The sequence below is a fragment of the Paramormyrops kingsleyae genome, chromosome 3, assembly GCF_048594095.1.
Source record: "Paramormyrops kingsleyae isolate MSU_618 chromosome 3, PKINGS_0.4, whole genome shotgun sequence".
Lineage (NCBI taxonomy): Eukaryota > Metazoa > Chordata > Actinopteri > Osteoglossiformes > Mormyridae > Paramormyrops > Paramormyrops kingsleyae.
In genome coordinates, this window is record NC_132799.1 from 23,399,790 (window position 1) to 23,418,573 (window position 18,784).

General features: G+C 49.9%; 1 protein-coding gene across 1 annotated transcript in view; it reads right to left on the reverse strand.

The window, feature by feature from the left end:
- Nucleotides 1-7,811: 7,811 nt before the first annotated feature.
- Nucleotides 7,812-18,784, reverse strand: part of LOC111846161 (voltage-dependent calcium channel subunit alpha-2/delta-1) — an 84,340-nt gene continuing 73,367 nt past the window's right edge. Inside the window, exons 36-39 of the mRNA XM_072709307.1 lie at nt 16,693-16,819; nt 14,347-14,468; nt 13,937-14,019; nt 7,812-12,203 (exon numbers count right to left, since the gene is read on the reverse strand). Coding sequence (XP_072565408.1) covers nt 12,087-12,203; nt 13,937-14,019; nt 14,347-14,468; nt 16,693-16,819 — 449 coding nt within the window. The 3' untranslated portion in view covers nt 7,812-12,086. The remainder of the gene's footprint in view (nt 12,204-13,936; nt 14,020-14,346; nt 14,469-16,692; nt 16,820-18,784) is intronic.

Sequence of the window (18,784 nt, forward strand, 5' to 3'; positions counted from 1 at the left end):
TGTAAGAGGCCACATTGCTGCAGCTGTGCGGCGTGCAGTACGCGGGCGTCCTGTAAGAGGCCACATTGCTGCAGCTGTGCGGCGTGCAGTACGCGGGCGTCCTGTAAGAGGCCACATTGCTGCAGCTGTGCGGCGTGCAGTACGCGGGCGTCCTGTAAGAGGCCACATTGCTGCAGCTGTGCGGCGTGCAGTACGCGGGCGTCCTGTAAGAGGCCACATTGCTGCAGCTGTGCGGCGTGCAGTACGCGGGCGTCCTGTAAGAGGCCACATTGCTGCAGCTGTGCGACGTGCAGTACGCGGGCGTCCTGTAAGAGGCCACATTGCTGCAGCTGTGCGGCGTGCAGTACGCGGGCGTCCTGTAAGAGGCCACATTGCTGCAGCTGTGCGGCGTGCAGTACGCGGGCGTCCTGTAAGAGGCCACATTGCTGCAGCTGTGCGGCGTGCAGTACGCGGGCGTCCTGTAAGTGGCCACATTGCTGCAGCTGTGCGGCGTGCAGTACGCGGGCGTCCTGTAAGAGGCCACATTGCTGCAGCTGTGCGGCGTGCAGTACGCGGGCGTCCTGTAAGAGGCCACATTGCTGCAGCTGTGCGGCGTGCAGTACGCGGCCGTCCTGTAAGCTGCAGCATTGCCACAGGCTGTGAAGGTATCTCAAGCTCTTTTGGTGTTTTTTTAAAAGCACAAACATTTATAATGGCCATCTTCTAAAGAGCAGTGCCACAGGTTTGGTTCAGTCAAATAGCAGGTGTGATGCAGAGCAGGGGGACTCTCTTGACGTGATGATGCATGTCCACGTTATGAAGAGCTGTCCCACAACACCCCCTGAAGGTCAAAGGGAACCCTGACAGCGGCAAGGGCTGTGATGGCCGCAACTAGCAACAGACACCCCTGGTGCTGACCACTTTAAGTCACATCTCCTTCTGAGGAGCATTGTGGGGGATTCTGTGGGGTGTTCTGGAGGATGGGGGGGGGGTGTCTGGGTGCTAATAGATTTCCTGCAGCTTTGAAGGGATTCGTCACACAGGACTGCAAAGCAGAATCAGGTTTCCTCCACAGAAAATTAGCTGAACCTCATGCTGACCTCCACTCCCCCCATCCCAGACTGCCTGGAGGGCAGGGGGGGGCATTCCCCCACCAGTAATGGGCCACTGCAGGAAGAAAGGAGAGTGGGGGAGCAGGCAGGGGGTGTCAGGATGAGTCAGGCATGTGACAAGAAGCAGGGAAAGCGGACAGCCCCTAAAACAAACAGCCGCCAGGGGCTCAATAGGAGGGGCACTATCGTGTCAAGAAATCTTTTTCCAAACAAATAAGGCACTTCCTGCCTGGGGATCTGTTTCTCATTTAGCATGAAAAACAAAACAAGCCCTGGAACGCTCAGCCTCTTTTCACTTACCTGCATCTCCATGACAGAAAATCCTCTCTATGCCATTCTGATATTGGCAGGTTAAACTAGCAATTAATTAGAAGGAAAACAGCTGCCATGTAAGCGGTGACGAGTCGGGACCGAAGCAGACTGTTTGCAATGTGTTTTTTGTTGGGTTCATATGAATATAAAGCACATTTTCAAAGCTAATGTTAGCGTTACAAGCATCCATCTTTTTCAGCATCAGTATGTGGAAATGCCAACTGCGACAGACCGAATGACTTTGCAGTCAGTCAGCTCAATGGCTTTTTAGGAACACTCAATTTGCCGGGTTTTCTGGTAACCATTTACATTTTCCACATCACCAACAGTGAGCCACGGCTCGTGTAGATTTGTCAGCCATTGTTCCTGTGTTAAGATGGCGCACTGGCATCCCTCACACATCACAGGCTTCGCACAACATTCCACTGCAGACAACAGTTTGCATTTACACATTTCCATTTTCACAAAAGCATTTCCCCATCTGCCAGTGCTTACTGACCAAAACCTGCTGAACACCAGTACCTTGGTCTGGATTTTAACCTGCCTTTGTCTCACGGAGGTCTGCGGTGATGTTTCACAGTTGCAGCTGTGAATCAGCTGCGATAGACAGCACTTCGAGGGCATGGCAGGACAAAGCCCAGATGGTGGTCTAGACCCCCTTTTCATATCAGGATTTTTTCTTCTGAGATTTGGTTCGAAAAACATCATTTCCTGTCCTGATTTTGATGTTTTTGTCCCCTAGAGGCACATCACTAAAGCCCGAAAATAAGTAACGCCTATAGGGGCTGGTTCATCAATAATGAGCTCCCGACATCTGCTGACTCACAGCTCTCAGCCTGACCATTTTCTTGCTTGCCAGTCTGTCAGAGTCCCTTTGATACTGTTATGTATTTGCCGCTCTCATGCCCTACACCTAATCAGTTAATTTATTGGTGCTTTTAGGTAAATGTGAAGCTGTCTGGACAAGTTCAAAGTGTGCAAAGTCCACTTGGACACAGGTGGGGCGTTGAGAGACCACCAGCTTGCCCAGAGGCGGGTAGGTGGTGTGTTCAGCAGCTGACAGCATCCTCTGACAATATACTCAGAGACTGACAGTATGTTCAGAGATTGACATTGTTTTCATAGGGTGTCAGCGTGCTCAGAGACAGGCAGCGTGCTCAGAGACAGACAGCGTGCTAAGAGACAGGCAGCGTGCTAAGAGACAGGCAGCGTGCTCAGAGACAGACAGCGTGCTCAGAGGTTGGTAGAGTGCTCAGAGACTGGCAGAGCTCTGAGAAACAGACAGCGTGCTCAGAGTTTGGTAGAGTGCTCAGAGACAGACAGTGTGCTCAGAGGCTGGTAGAGTGCTCAGGGACAGGCAACGTGCTCAGAGGCTGGTAGAGTGCTCAGAGACTGGCAGAGCTCTGAGCGACAGACAGCGTGCTCAGAGACTGGTGGAGTGCTCAGAGACAGAAAGCGTGCTCAGAGACAGGCAGCATGCTCAGAGACCGACAGTGTGCTCAGAGGCTGGTAGAGTGCTCAGAGACAGACAGCGTGTTCAGAGACAGGCAGAGCGCTCAGAGACAGACAGTGTGCTCAGAGACTGGTAGAGTGCTCAGAGACAGACAGTGTGCTCAGAGACAGGCAGTGTGCTCAGAGACAGGCAGCGTGTTCAGAGACAGGCAGCGTGTTCAGAGACAGACTGGTAGAGTGCTCAGAGACAGACAGCGTGTTCAGAGACAGGCAGCGTGTTCAGAGACAGACAGTGTGCTCAGAGACTGGTAAAGTGCTCAGAGACAGGCAGCGTGTTCAGAGACAGACAGTGTGCTCAGAGGCTGGTGGAGTGCTCAGAGACAGACAGCGTGTTCAGAGACAGACAGTGTGCTCAGAGGCTGGTGGAGTGCTCAGAGACAGACAGTGTGCTCAGAGGCCAGGGAGGGTGTTGGCGTGTTGGCCCACCTGTGTAATAATGAAAAACAAAGGCTGATTACCTCCCAATGAAGCAGCACATCAGACATCTGCAAACACCCACTTGGAAGGACATGAATACAGCAAAATCAGGGTTGGGGGCCAGCTGAACACTGCCCCTCCCCACCCATCCCTGAGGCCCACATGAACAGCGGGTGAGTCATTAGTGGCCGAGCTGTGGGTCTCAAAACAGCCTGGTGCTCCCAGGACCCAGAACAGCTGCCTTTTGAGGTGAAGGGGGCACGACCAGCCTTTAGTCACCTGGGCGGCCTGTTTGATGAGGTGCTGATGGGGGGCTGGTGGGTTCTGTGCAGCTACAGCTGGCCGGGGGTGGGATGCCCACTGAGGCTCTGGAGCTACCATCTGCTGATCCTGCATCCTTTCAAGACGTGCCAGGCCCTGGCCCAGGTGCCCAGCTTCCCATGCCCCCTTGGCCAGCGAAGTCCACAGTCACTTCCTGTTTGCCTCACTGTCATACATGCCACAGGTCTCGGAAACGCCAGAAGTGGCATCCAACGGAAGGGAGGCCACTGTGTGACTGCGGTGGCTTCATACCGCCGTCCCTTGTAAGGGGGCTCCAGTCACATCAGCCAATGAGCTTGCTGAATCCAAGAGCTGATGTTTTCTCCCAGGGAGAGAAGACACTGTCATGCTGAAAAACACTGGAGAGTCTCAGCGCTGAACTGCAGAAATACAGCCCTCGCTCTGCATGTTAAGGCACATCATAGTGTTCAGGCAGTCATCGGCCAGCTTCCTGTTGGCTCACTGGCAGCGTGGTCTTAGTGTGGGGGTACATGTGTACAGGGTACGAAAGAGCATAATCCATTAAAATAAGGGGACAGAACACCTTACTTACAGAACACTCTGCCAAAAAGGGAAAGAGAACTGATATAAACATTCCCAAAAGTTTGCTGCAAACAGTGACCAGGATGGGCTCTCTTGGGAATGCTCAGGGAAAGCCATAAGGGGTTCAGCCAGTGGGGGTTCCTCACGACCAGCCATCGGGGGGTTCTTCATGGCAAGCCAGTGGGGGGTTCTTCATGGCAAGCCAGTGGGGGTTCTTCATGGCAAGCCAGTGGGGGTTCCTCACGGCAAGCCAGTGGGGGTTCCTCACGACCAGCCATCGGGGGGTTCTTCATGGCAAGCCAGTGGGGGTTCCTCACGGCAATCCAAGCCATCTCATTAACAAGGGAGCTATTTGTTTGTAGCCATTCTTCAGGTTTTCTGGGTATCGCTGGACCTGGATTCTGAAGTTCTGAATTGGCCAATTAGTCACTCTTCAAGCCTGACGTCTTCTTCCAAAAAACACGTTCCTGTTTGCCTAGGAAAACCCGGAATGTTCCAGGCAGGCTTCACGGGAAGCCGCTCTCCATAATGATAGCTGGAACGGTTCCACCGCTCAACATTAATCTCCAGGGCAGAGGTCAGCAGAAAGAGGTATACAGAGGCGAGTCAGTGTAAATATCTGGGAGCTGAACATCGACATACTGCCATCTTGAACAGGATAAGGTCAGACACAGGAAATAGCCAATTCTAACAGTCATACTCATGTGTACAAATGTCTGTGAAAGAAGACAAAGCTTCACAATGCAAAACAGAGCCCAGAATCCTGCCAATGTATTGCAAATTCGGTGGTAATTTCATTACAACTGTGTCCAAAAGGACCATGACTGTGTCAAAGAAATGTTCATCTTATTTATTAGTGTCATTCTCCATCTGGAGTGTCAAACCAGGGCACAGAGGCTGCAGGGCTTAAAAACAGACTTAAAATACTAGGTGCGGCTCCAGGACTCAGTATGGACATCCGCACAGGTGATGTATGATTATGTTCCTCCCCTCCTGTAAAACAGCTTTACGATATTTAAAGCTTTACAATTTAAAAAGCAATATTTATAAAAGATACTTTTATTTAAAAGTGTTTTTGCTATATACATAATTAACATTGTACTACAATATAAAAAAGTAATTTATTTAAAATAATGCATTTGTCATAGGAATTATTGAGACTATTATTTCTTATTATTATTGAAGCAATTATTTAATCTTAACATAGTAATTCTTTCCTATTAAACTGCTTCCTTCGGTCAAGGGTCATCATACAGGAAGCATCGTATGGGCCAATGGTGAAGCACACGTGATTTAAGGGTTGCTGGTTCAAATCCCTGACCAGTAAGGTACCACTGAGGTACCATGAGCAAAGCAGCGCCCCCAAGCACTGAGCTCCCCGGGTGCTGAATTATCTGCCCCCTGCTACAGTATGTCACATATGGTTTAAATGCAGATGACACGTTTCGTTATTCTAATGCGTCAACAATGACATTTTTTTCCCTTCAGGGAAAGAGATGTTGAGATCATACTCGCTCATTTTATTTAATAAATTTATTGATAATTTTGCTTGCTGGAGTTACGCCCGGTAAGGGCTGGGTAATTGTATCTTCCTCAGAATAATCCCATACATCTTTTGTTTTGTTGACTTTAAATAGGGGGCAGAAATCTTCCATTTCAATCAGAATGTCACTAGTGCCACAGTCACTGCTGCTGCCCCATCATATAACACCAGTGACTAATGTCTTGGATGTCAGAACACTTGAAAGATTATTAATATGAAAATTAGATGCTGCTCAATGTGTCGTCCGTTAGCTTTGTAATTCTGTTATCATTGCAGGAGTTGCTAGCTATGGGCAGCAAGAGTGCAGTCGAGAGGCAGAGACTGAACAGGGAGCACAGCAAACAGATCGAGAATGTAAAGCGGAGACGCATGCAGGAGAGATACTGAACAGCAGACTAATTGGGGGGGGGGGGGGTGTCTCAGTAGGAGAGAGAGAGATGGTGAGAAGAGCGGGCAGGGCACAGAGCAGAGCTGAGGGCAGGGCTTGCGACCACCCCACAAGTGAGACCACATTTGCATATCTCTGCGTATCTCTTACATTTTTTGCCTATGTCTGGATTTATGTGAGTCGGTTTTACGCAAGTTAAGAGCCGCCTGTACTGCAATAAATAGCTAACACAGTGAAAGGCACTGCCCCATAAAAAAAAAAAAAAAATGACGTTTTTGTTTTCTGTTTGTTGTTACACAGGCGCTGGCCTGTGGCCTGAACACCTAAAGCAGGATTTGCCACAATGCTATCCTGTTACCTTCAGCCAGGCCGTGACCTCTCACCCCTCTGCCAAGCATGAACCATCAGCGAAAACGGCCATGGCAGCAGAGGATGAGGCCCCCCTGAGGGCCAGTGAGATGGGGACTGAGCAGGTAAACATCTGGAGGAGCCTGCAGAGCGTAGCCCACCGACGCTGGCGGTCTGCTCACGTGGCTTTGCTTATCGTAAATCTCGCATAAGGTACGCACACAATTACAGCCTCAAACCAATCCGCGTTCCTCCAGACATAGGTGCCTCCTTCCAAGCATTTAGACATTTCCTCAGAGGTCACGGGGTGCTCCAAAGTCAGCCAGAGTGCTCACTTCAGACAGGAAATGATGTCGCCCTGCTTGTTACATCCTAAAGAGCTCATGATTGGCCGACTTCTTGTGTAGAAGTACCATTCCAGGAGTTTTGACGCGTCTTCAGAGGTTACTGGGTACTCAGAAGTCGGTGAGAGCGCTCACTCGTGACAGGAAATGATGTCGCCCTGCTTGTTATTACCTGCAGAGCCTGCCACTGGCTGGCTTCTTGTGTGGGAATTCTGGAGCAGGCCGCAGGTGGCCTCGTGGCTAATGCTTTAATGCCATTGGTCACAGTCTGCATGAATTTCCCTGTCAGGCCCCCCAGCCCCACCAATCCTGCCAGAACCAGTCAGCTACACGACACACATCGGCCTGTGGAAATGGCAGCGTAATGGGAACAGATTTAGGAATTTCCTTCTGACATTCCTACAACCTACCAGTATATCTTACAGGTATTACAGGTAGTAAAGTAAAAATACCTATAATAAAAATTGCCACAGCAGAGGTAAATCATCTCAGTGAAAAGCGAACTAGCTCCTTTGAAGGCACGGGACTGCCGGTAGATGTTAACGGCCGCAGAAAGATGGTTTTAGAGTTTAATCCTGCAATGCAAGTGGTTACCTGTGGCATCCAGACCTGCAGTCTGACCCGTGATATTTATAGCCCTGTGTTCTGGCTACGGTTTCGGAGGAAGACCATATATTTTGGAGGCCTTTTGGCGAGTGATCGGGCATTCAGTCATTTCAAAATCAACTTTTGTAAAACATTTTTCCTTCATACAAACTATAAATTTAGTCCTGAAACATAGCTTACCATCAAAAGTCATGGAGTATCTTAAACATTAAAACTTACCCTCAATAAGAAAATTCAGTTTCCACAATTTGAGTGTTCTAACCAAAAACTGCATTAAATCCCATATTTCCACTAGGATGATGGGGTGATTAATACAGAAATGTTACAGAGAAATTACACAGAATTTTTTTCATTGTGAGGGAAAATAGTGGCAACAGGAATCCATCTGGCAAATAGTAACAATAGACTTTTATTTTGAATAAATGCATTTGAATGAAGACATTTATCACATTATAAACATTATTTCTCTTAGTCATTTAATAACATTATTGTACAAATCTATACAAAATCGATTCCAAGTCGTAACATTCCACACACGTTAAAGCACAATCAAGGCATATAAAGCGAGCGCGCCCCCCCCCCCCCCTCCCCTGGGGGGGCCATGGTGTAAAACACACACCAAGCAATCCTGAAGAACCTTCGAGGACGAGCGAGAATCCCACGATGGGCACAGAGAGTATGACCATGATTCAGATTATAGGCCTAGGGCACCACAGCGTGACACTCTGAGAAGCGGTAAGGACCACGAAGTAAACCAGTGCCGGCCCACCCATGGCATCTGTCTAGGGGGCGCCATCTTCTTAGGGGGCGCCATCTTCTTAGGGGGCGCCAACTTAGCGAGCCGATTTCACTTTGCCTCCTACAGAGGGCGCCGGTGGTAAAGCTGGCCAAGGGCACTACATGGGCATCAACCGGTCCTGAAGAAAACCATCAAATTTCACCATTCTTCCATCTTCAAACACGATTCGCAAACTGTACACCTATTAAGGCTGGTTTGTGGCATCTGTACTTCGACATTAGAAGATGCAGCAGAAAAAGACACAGAGGCTCTCTCAGGAAAACAGCTGCACTACAAAATCGCAGAATTCCCCTTTCGCATTTCACACGCCAGTTACGTTTGTTCCAGAGAAAAATGCCCATGGGGGGCATGATGCAATCTGGGGTGCAGGAGACTTGGCAGCCAGGGGCTTCTGAGGAATAACCTTAAACTTATGAAGAACATGTACCTGAATTACTTAAAAATGGCATCTGCGAATTGTCCGATTTTGATCTGTCTGATCCACTGTGCTTATATTTCAGTATCTCTGCTGATATTTTTGGGGATGCACTCAAACCTGCCACAACAAGACTATTTAAAACTGATGTGTTTAGTTTTACTTTTGTCTTGTTTTTAACTGCATGCAAAAAAATGGAAAAACCAGTATGTTGGAGAGTGTTTCATGACCGAGGTCTTCATGGGTAACTGTCTTGATTCTCGGTCCTCCGATTATCAGCTGCTTGCTAAATTGCTGGAATTTTAAAAGCTAAAACATGATCATATTTAACTGAATGCTTCAGCTTAATTTTCCAAATGCTGAGAATTATTATAATGGGAAAATTAGCATATGTATATGAATGCTGAATACTGGGAATGATTTTCCCAGTAACATCAATAGGGCTTCATTACTAATTAAATTTCAAATAATGAACACTTACCAATTTGTAGTCCTTGATCTTAAGGTAAATTAATTATCAGTATACTATTTCACATCCTTCACAAATGTTTAACTGAAAATGTTTTGATTAGTAGAAATGTGTAATTTTTTGCAGTGAATGAAATGAAATTGCATAGCTGGTGTCCGTTCTGTCACATGCTGTGATTTCAGTTAAGCAGAGGGTGAGTTTGTCAGTGCGACGTGCTTGAAAGGGCCTGATGTACAGAAAGCAGCGGCCGCTGTGCGCGGTGATGCTCGGGGCTGGGAGGGCGGCGGCCGCTGTGCGCGGTGATGCTCGGGGCTGGGAGGGCGGCGGCCGCTGTGCGCGGTGATGCTCGGGGCTGGGAGGGCGGCGGCCGCTGTGCGCGGTGATGCTCGGGGCTGGGAGGGCGGCGGCCGCTGTGCGCGGTGATGCTCGGGACCACTACTACAAGAAAGAAGCTGTTTTGATGTTTTAGCACTTTTTTAATGTTTGCTTTAGCACTTCAGTATAAGCGCTGTTACGCTTTGCTAGCACACATTCAGGCAGCTGCAGGTTTTCCCGAGAGGCCGTGGATCATTGATACACGGAACGCCTGGCCGGTACCGGGCGGGACGCCTCTGTCAGGTACGCCTGGTCTGATCTCTTCTTTATAGTAAGATGAGAAGCCATTTTGCACACCATTGTTATACTGGGCTGTTATTTCTGCATTCCCTGTCGGCTTTAATGAGTCTGCCCATTCTCCTCTGACCTCTCCCATTAACAAGGTATTTGCAGACACAGAAATGGCCCTCACTGGATGTTCTCTATAACCTCTAGACACTGTAGCATGTGTTGGTCCCTGGAGGGCGGCTGTTTGTGAGATGCTGGAACCATCACGTCTGGCACCAACTATCGCACGTCACTTACATCTCGTGTTTCTTCACGTATTGCAATGCAGCTGGACCTCATGTCCCTGTCTGTTTGCTGTACGTATTCAGTTGCAGCCACATAATTGGCTGTTTGGACGAGCGAGCTGATTGGCAAATGAGAATGTGTACCTAATAAAGAGGCCATTGACTGTAATTGGGAAGCTGTCCCAGTAGATGATGTGTCTGTGTTTCAGGCTGGCCTTCCTTGATCCACTCTCATAAGGCACACCTCCTTGGCTGAGGAACATCTGTGAAATAGGCTGACGCAGACACGGCATATTCCGGAAGCCTAGCAGAACAGAGTCTTGTCAGAAAGGAGCAACCGGATGTGTCACTGGGTCATCTGCACAAAAACACCTTTTATCATCTCTGTTCTTGGGTCTTTAGCTTTCGCCTTGTTGCATTTATGATAAAAATCAAAATATCATGGAAGAAACTTAAAAGTACTGCTTTACACAAAAGTATGCTTCACATGCAAAAAAAGTAATCCAATAAAATGAAGAGTGCCCTAAAAACACACTGCTTTACTTCCGGTTTAAACACAAATGCAAGGTCTGGTACCTCAACAGTTAAACAGACAAAAACCGTTTGGGAGTGGAAGTGGCAGCACACGTGCAGGCCGCGGGCTCTTTGTCTAGGCGCTGCTTTCAGGGCTGGCAGTGACCTCCTGTAACACTAAGGACACCAGCAGAGCTTAAACGGCCCCCGAAGTTAAACTCCACCTTGGTACGTTAGGGGCATGAGAAAGGGTCAGGCGCACGGCGCATAAAAACACTGTGGTCAGCCGGAGGCTGGAAGCGAAAATGTGAAATTAGCACCCCAGTCGTGGATGAAACAGCGTCACCGCTAATATCACTTTTGACTCGTCCCAGGAGTGCGGCAATCAGCACGGACATCCATGAAGTATTGAGACGAGGGCGCTCCAAAAACTCGAGGGGCGATGACATAACCGTGATGGTAAGCAAAATGCAGCAGAACAGAAGGGGCCAGACAGCAGAATAATACTGCGCACCCCACTGAGAGAGGCCTGCGGTGGGGGGAGCCACAGGAACATGTACCGCACACAGGGCGGAAACAGCAGGAATTGTCAGGTGGTGATGCAGGCAGTGTGTGACTATTGGCGGGGGGCGGTCTTCAGCCCCAAAGAGTGCGGGTCGGGCTGTGAGATGCAGGCAGTGTGTGACTATTGGCGGGGGGCGGTCTTCAGCCCCAAAGAGTGCGGGTCGGGCGTTGAGATGCAGGCAGTGTGTGACTGTTGGCGGGGGGCGGTCTTCAGCCCCAAAGAGTGCGGGTCGGGCGTTGAGATGCAGGCAGTGTGTGACTGTTGGCGGGGGGCGGTCTTCAGCCCCAAAGAGGGGGGGTCGGGCTGTGAGATGCAGGCAGTGTGTGACTATTGGCGGGGGGCGGTCTTCAGCCCCAAAGAGTGCGGGTCGGGCTGTGAGATGCAGGCAGTGTGTGACTATTGGCGGGGGGCGGTCTTCAGCCCCAAAGAGTGCGGGTCGGGCGTTGAGATGCAGGCAGTGTGTGACTGTTGGCGGGAGGCGGTCTTCAGCCCCAAAGAGGGGGGGTCGGGCTGTGAGATGCAGGCAGTGTGTGACTGTTGGCGGGGGGCGATCTTCAGTCCCAAAGAGGGGGGGTCGGGCTGTGAGATGCAGGCAGTGTGTGACTGTTGGCGGGGGGCGGTCTTCAGTCCCAAAGAGGGGGGGTCGGGCTGTGAGATGCAGGCAGTGTGTGACTGTTGGCGGGGGGCGGTCTTCAGTCCCAAAGAGGGGGGGTCGGGTGGTGGGATGCAGGCAGTGTGTGACTGTTGGCGGGGGGCGGTCTTCAGTCCCAAAGAGGGGGGGTCGGGCTGTGAGATGCAGGCAGTGTGTGACTATTGGCGGGGGGCGGTCTTCAGTCCCAAAGAGGGGGGGTCGGGCTGTGAGATGCAGGCAGTGTGTGACTGTTGGCGGGGGGCGGTCTTCAGTCCCAAAGAGGGGGGGTCGGGCTGTGAGATGCAGGCAGTGTGTGACTGTTGGCGGTCTTCAGTCCCAATGAGTGGGGGTCGGGCGGTGAGATGCAGGGTGGGGGGGGGGGTCATGATGCGTAGCATCCCGGTCCGGTCAGGATCCACAGGAGGACCAGCGGGATGAGCGCCATGGGCCAGAACGTGAAGCGGAGACCTGTCACCCCCCCGCACTCTGAATAGTCCTCCTGTGAGGGGACACGAGGGGTGGGGCAGCTCAAGGTCAGGGGTCAACATCCTAGCACCGTGGGGCCCCTGAACGATGCCCTTAACCCAAATCGGTCCAGGCCTGGCTGACCCTGCTCTCTGAAGAGCATATGCAAAATTTATGGAGTGGGTGATCGGTAATGGTACTGGGCACAGATACTGAAGGTAAGTCTCTATCTAAATAAAACCAAGCGGCATAGGGTGCTGTTGGGATTCACCCTTATGGGGGGCGGGGCCTGTCCCAGGCAGCAAAGGGCACTGCTAGGGGTCACCCTTATGGGGGGCGGGGCCTGTCCCAGGCAGCAAAGGGCACTGCTAGGGGTCACCCTTATGGGGGGCGGGGCCTGTCCCAGGCAGCAAAGGGCACTGCTAGGGGTCACCCTTATGGGGGGCGGGGCCTGTCCCAGGTAGCAAAGGGCACTGCTAGGGGTCACCCTTATGGGGGGCGGGGCCTGTCCCAGGCAGCAAAGGGCACTGCTAGGGGTCACCCTTATGGGGGGCGGGGCCTGTCCCAGGCAGCAAAGGGCACTGCTAGGGGTCACCCTTATGGGGGGCGGGGCCTGTCCCAGGCAGCAAAGGGCACTGCTAGGGGTCACCCTTATGGGGGGCGGGGCCTGTCCCAGGCAGCAAAGGGCACTGCTAGGGGTCACCCTTATGGGGGGCGGGGCCTGTCCCAGGCAGCAAAGGGCACTGCTAGGGGTCACCCTTATGGGGGGCGGGGCCTGTCCCAGGCAGCAAAGGGCACTGCTAGGGGTCACCCTTATGGGGGGCGGGGCCTGTCCCAGGCAGCAAAGGGCACTGCTAGGGGTCACCCTTGAGTTACAGATAAATTTTTCCTTGTGCCAGTATGTTGTACATCACAGATTCCAGTTTTTACAGTGCAGATTACAGTGGAATTAGTAGCACGTTTGTGTAACATATATAGGTGCACCGATCCAATATTCAGATCGGTATCAGCACCGATCCAGAGCTATTACATGGATCAGGTATCGGCCGCATGTGACCGATCCATGTCCAATACTTATTTAATTTTATGCCATCTGTAAAAAGATCACTATTTCTTGTTTAATTGATTCATACAATCAATTGCATGACAGCTCATTCCCATTTTAGATGTGTTTTTGTGGCATTCAAGCTAAACGCTAAAGCTGCCACTCAGTCTATTTGCCACTCAGTGGGTGTGGGCGCAGTGACTTTTGCCTGCTGTGAGGTTATGAGCATAACCTTTGCAGTAGGAGGAGCGTAAGAAAACAGATAAGAGAGTGATGGTCTGGGAGTATTTTAACAACAAGTAGTAACACAGTGATTTGTAATCTTTGTAAAATCACTTGTGTATCCTCGCTTGGAAGATATTCAGACTGAACTGGAAATGCCTCAAAAATGCTTAAAACAAACGAGGTGGAACCGAAGGTTGTGTATGTTTCTAGTAGCATATTTAAAGATTTTTTGGCATGCAGCTGTATTTCATCTGTATCTGTATTTAAACGATACATATAGCATACACTTCTATATATTATATATAAATATGCATAAAAAGCTCTTGTATCGGTATCTGCAGTGTATCAGAATCGGATCGGAACTGAAAAAAATGTAGATCGGATCGGCTCATCCCTAGTAACATATCATGTCTGACACTGGGCAGATATGCAGAAATTTCATTAAAATGTTGTGTCCATCAAGATGCCCATGTTCAGCTGTGACGGATCTAACTTACGTTGACATTGTTGTCAAAGCAGACATGAGGTCCTTTCCGGTCCCTGGGGTTTTCTGCCAGCTCACAGATATCTGGGCCAGAGGCTGGATGCATCTATTCAGGAAATAAAAATTCCTCTCGCCCAGTCAGTGCTGGTCCAGCCTGCCACGCCCAACTGCCACCCCCATCTGATAGCCCCTCCCACTGTTCATTCACCACAGCACACAAGTCACATGACACAAATCATGTGATACTCTACCTTAAACATCAGCACTTCACAGGTTAGTATGATGTGCCTGTGAGCGAAAGGTCACTGTTTCAAATACCAGGGTTAGTACAGTGATTTCGCCAAACCCTTACTGGCAGACCCAGCTTTCTAAAATGATATTAAATGCTAGGTTTGAGATTCACGTGACATGAGCAAAGGATACACTGCTGTTCGGCCTGAGACAGCCATGTATCACTTTCGCCACAGCCTTGGTGACATATTGACTTCGATTCTACGATGATGAAGATGAGATTGGTGTTGAGGAGCTTCTCGGCGTGGTACATCCTGGAACAGAGATGCCTGTGAAACTGGGGAACACAGTCAGGATAGCAATGTGAGGGCCCCCCCGTCCGTCTTCGGGAACGAAAGGCCAGTGGCCTCTGGGGCTTCTTCCCATGTGTGACAGAGCAGGACAGTGAACCTCAAAAAAGGACAATGGGAGTAGATATGGGGGCCACACAGGGGCCCTGGGTGGAATTACAGTCTGTTATCAAAATTGAGATAGCAATGGTTTCCTCCTTGTTAACATCAGCTGCTGGCTCCACAAGTTTTATAAAAAAAAATAAAAATTCTGAGTCACGGAAGGGAGTCACATTGGGGGGGGGGGGGAGGAGATGGGGTGGAGGGGTCTCTGTAAACAGCTGGCCTGTTACAGAAAAGCACTTGGTGACATTGGGGGGGGGGAGGAGATGGGGTGGAGGGGTCTCTGTAAACAGCTGGCCTGTTACAGAAAAGCACTTGGTGACATTGGGGGGGGGGAGGAGATGGGGTGGAGGGGTCTCTGTAAACAGCTGGCCTGTTACAGAAAAGTACTTGGTGACATTGGGGGGGGGGGAGGAGATGGGGTGGAGGGGTCTCTGTAAACAGCTGGCCTGTTACATAAAAGCACTTGGTGACATTGGGGGGGGGGTCAGCTGATTAGGTCTCTTTCTTTGCCTCTGATCAGAGAAGGTCCAAATTCAGTCCCCTGCTCAGGGCCTTAACCTCCTGGAAAATGCTCCACAGGCTCCATATAAATGGCTGACACTGTGCTCTAGGCCAAGCTTCACTCACCTCTGTGTGTGTCTGCATTAGAAGCAGAGCATGAAGGGATATGCATGTCACAACTAACACTTTTTCATTATTTTTTATATGACAGTAGGGGAGGCATGGCGTGGCAGATCAAAAAAAAAAATCATACCCATAAAAATCTTCCAGGCTGAGCTGGTGAATGTGTTGACAGAGCTAGATATTCCACTCTGGATAAATAGAGCTACACCTGAACAGATTCAGCCACAGAATCACCATAAAAAGCACTGCTGGAAGGCAGAAGACACACAGCACATTTCACGTACATCAGAAGGTCACGTGAAACGAGACACACCTGCTATAATGATCACATACTTCCAGCAGGATATGTGCAGAATGACTGCTAATGAAGAGTGCCCTGCTCTCAGAACGGGATTGTTTTAAAGGCTGTTAAAGTTTACAAGTCTACAGTTGTTAATGTATAAGGAAGAAATATAGCGATACAAAGATACGCGTGGAGCAATCAAGCGGCACACTCCAGGTCGCAGGGATTTCATTCTTTCCCATAAAATTCATGTCATGTTAAATTTACAGCCAGCTCGGGTATGTGGCCGGCAGGCGCCAGTCGATGTGTTTCGGCACATCAAGGTGAATGGGCCACTTGCTCGCACCAGTCTGACTCCGGGTCAGGCCTGGGAGGGATCATTTCAAGGAATTAAAGAACAGGTCACTATTGTACACCGTCCACACATAACTTCTGTCCCATTAGTTCACTGGATTGATGTTAAACTTTGTGGAAATACCTCCAGTTCACAGAGGACCTGGAAAGAGTAGGAAATTGAATGGGATGGAGGTGCAGTGACACAGCCAAAGGTGAGCAGGAAGCAGAACAGGATGGAGGCGCAGTGAGTCAGCGAGAGGTGTGTGAGAAACAGCGGGATGGAGGTGCAGTGAAACGGCCATAGGTATGTGGGAAACAGAGTGGGACTGAAGCACAGTGACATAGCCAAAGGTGTGCAGGAAACAGAGTGGGATGGAGGTGCAGTGACATGGCCAGAGCAGTGTGGGAAACAAAGCAGGATTGGGATGCAGTGACATGGTCAGATGTGTGCAGGAAACAAAGCAGGGTGGAGGTGCAGTGACACAGTCAGAGGTGTGTAGGAAACGCAGTGGGATGGAGGCGCAGTGACTTGGTCAGGGGTATGTAGGAAAGAGCAGGATGGAGGTGCAGTGACATAGCTGGAAGTGTGCGAGAAACAGAACAGGATGGAGGCACAGTGACACAGCAAGAGGTGTCCAGGAAACAGAACAGGATGGAGGAGCAATGACACAGCCAGAGGTGGGTGGAAAACAGAGTGGGATGGAGGTTCAGTGACACAGCCAGAGGCTGTGAATGGAGCAGGATGGAGGCGCATTGACATGGCCGGAGGTGTGTGGGAAACAGAGAAGGATGGAGGCACAGTGACATGGCCTGGGGTGTGCAGGAAACAGCATGGCCCACCTGGAGCAGTTGGCGCATTCCTGTACCCCGGTGAAGGACTTGTCCTCGCTGTTGAAGTAATACTGAGTCTGCTCCATGGTGCAGATCTCCTTGGAGATGAAGTCAGAAGAGTCATCCTCAGGGTCCACTGTGACAAACATGGAGGGCAATGAGAGGCACAGGAGTAGGTACACAACACATACACTACAGGCCACAAGTTTTTTATAAAAAAAAATAAACTGCTTTGTTACATTTTATTGCAAGGAAATATTAGAAATACTTAGAACAAATCATTTTCAGTGTTTTATAGCTTGTAGTAACACATTATTTAGCCAAAAAAGGCTGTTTCGAATAAGACATCTGGTCTGTTTTTAGTGTATTGACATTCACTTTGTGTGGGAATTCTATTTATTAATGTCAGAACCTGAAGTGCTCTTGGCGTCTCTTGATTGTGTCTTAATAAACTAAACAATAGCCACTAGTCTGCCTTGTCCCAGATAAGTTTGTGAGAGGTTTAATGCAATGTCTGCTCCTCATTACAATCTTGTACTGTATCACAACTGATGTCAGAATTTTTAAATACAGTACATTGTTACTCTGCAAAACCAGTCAATTGAATTTATGTTGATTATTTCTAATACTGTAATAAAAGTTTAACAAAAGCAGTGTATCATTTATTTATTTTTAAATCGAAGGGTGAGCCCAAACTTCTGGCCTGTGTAGACACACTCAAACACAAACACACACATATACAAACAGACAAACACAGAAACACAAACAGACACACACTCACAAACTACTCACTCATCATGGCAGGGCCCATCGACACCCCAGTAAAATGTCTTTGCAGAGCACACTCATACACCAGTTACTCACCATAGCAGGGCACACTCAGACACCGGTCACTCACCATCGCAGGGCACACTCAGACACCGGTCACTCACCATCGCGGGGCACACTCAAGACACCGGTCACTCACCATCGCGGGGCACACTCAGACACCGGTCACTCACCATCGCGGGGCACACTAAGACACCGGTCACTCACCATCGCGGGGCACACTCAGACACCGGTCACTCACCATCGCGGGGCACACTCAAGACACCGGTCACTCACCATCGCGGGGCACACTCAGACACCGGTCACTCACCATCGCGGGGCACACTAAGACACCGGTCACTCACCATCGCGGGGCTCACTCTCACACCAGTCACTCACCATCTCAGGGAGGACATACACACAAGTTACTCACCATCACACGGAACATTCACACACCAGTCACTCAAAATCACAGGGTTCACTCAGACACCTGTCAGTCCTCATCACAGGGCAGATGCACACACCAGTCACTCATTAATGCAGGGTAAAGTCACACATGAAATTTCCTGTACGTGTGCATGTGTGGGTAACTTAATAGCTTAATAATGGAATGACACATTTGTACAGGATCATGTGTAGCAGAGTCAGATAGGGATTTGGGCCCAGCTACTCAAGGCTGTGGATCCATCCATCCATCTTTTGCCACATATCCGGGTTTGGGACATGGGGCAGGGATGCCCTCACCTCCCTCTCCCCTAGCTACCTCCTCCAGCTCCTCTGGGGGATACTCATTGTCTAAAATCATGGCCTCCAAACTGGAGGTGCTGGTCCTCATCCCTTTCACTTCACACTCAGCTGCGAACCACGTCAGTGCCTGCTGCAGGTCATAGCCAGATGAAGCTACAGTACTAGGACCACTTAATCTGTTAGAAGCAAAAACGTGAACCTTAGGCCACAAAACCTGACCCACTCCACCCCTCTGCTGCACCTAGAAATTCTGTCCATCAAAGTTATGAACAGAATCGGTGACAAAGGCAGCCCTGGCAGGAACTTCCCCAACACCCCACCAGGAACGAGTCTAACTTACTGCTGGCGAAGCGAACCAGACTGTTGCTCCATTTATACAGGGACCTGATGGTCCGCAGCAGACCCTGTACCCCATACTCTTGAAGCACCCCTCCCACGGGATCCTCCAAAGGACATGGTTGTATGCCTTTTCCAAACCCACAAAACACATGTAGACTGATTGGACAAACTCTCACGACCCCTCCAGCGTCCTTGTGAGGGTGAAGAG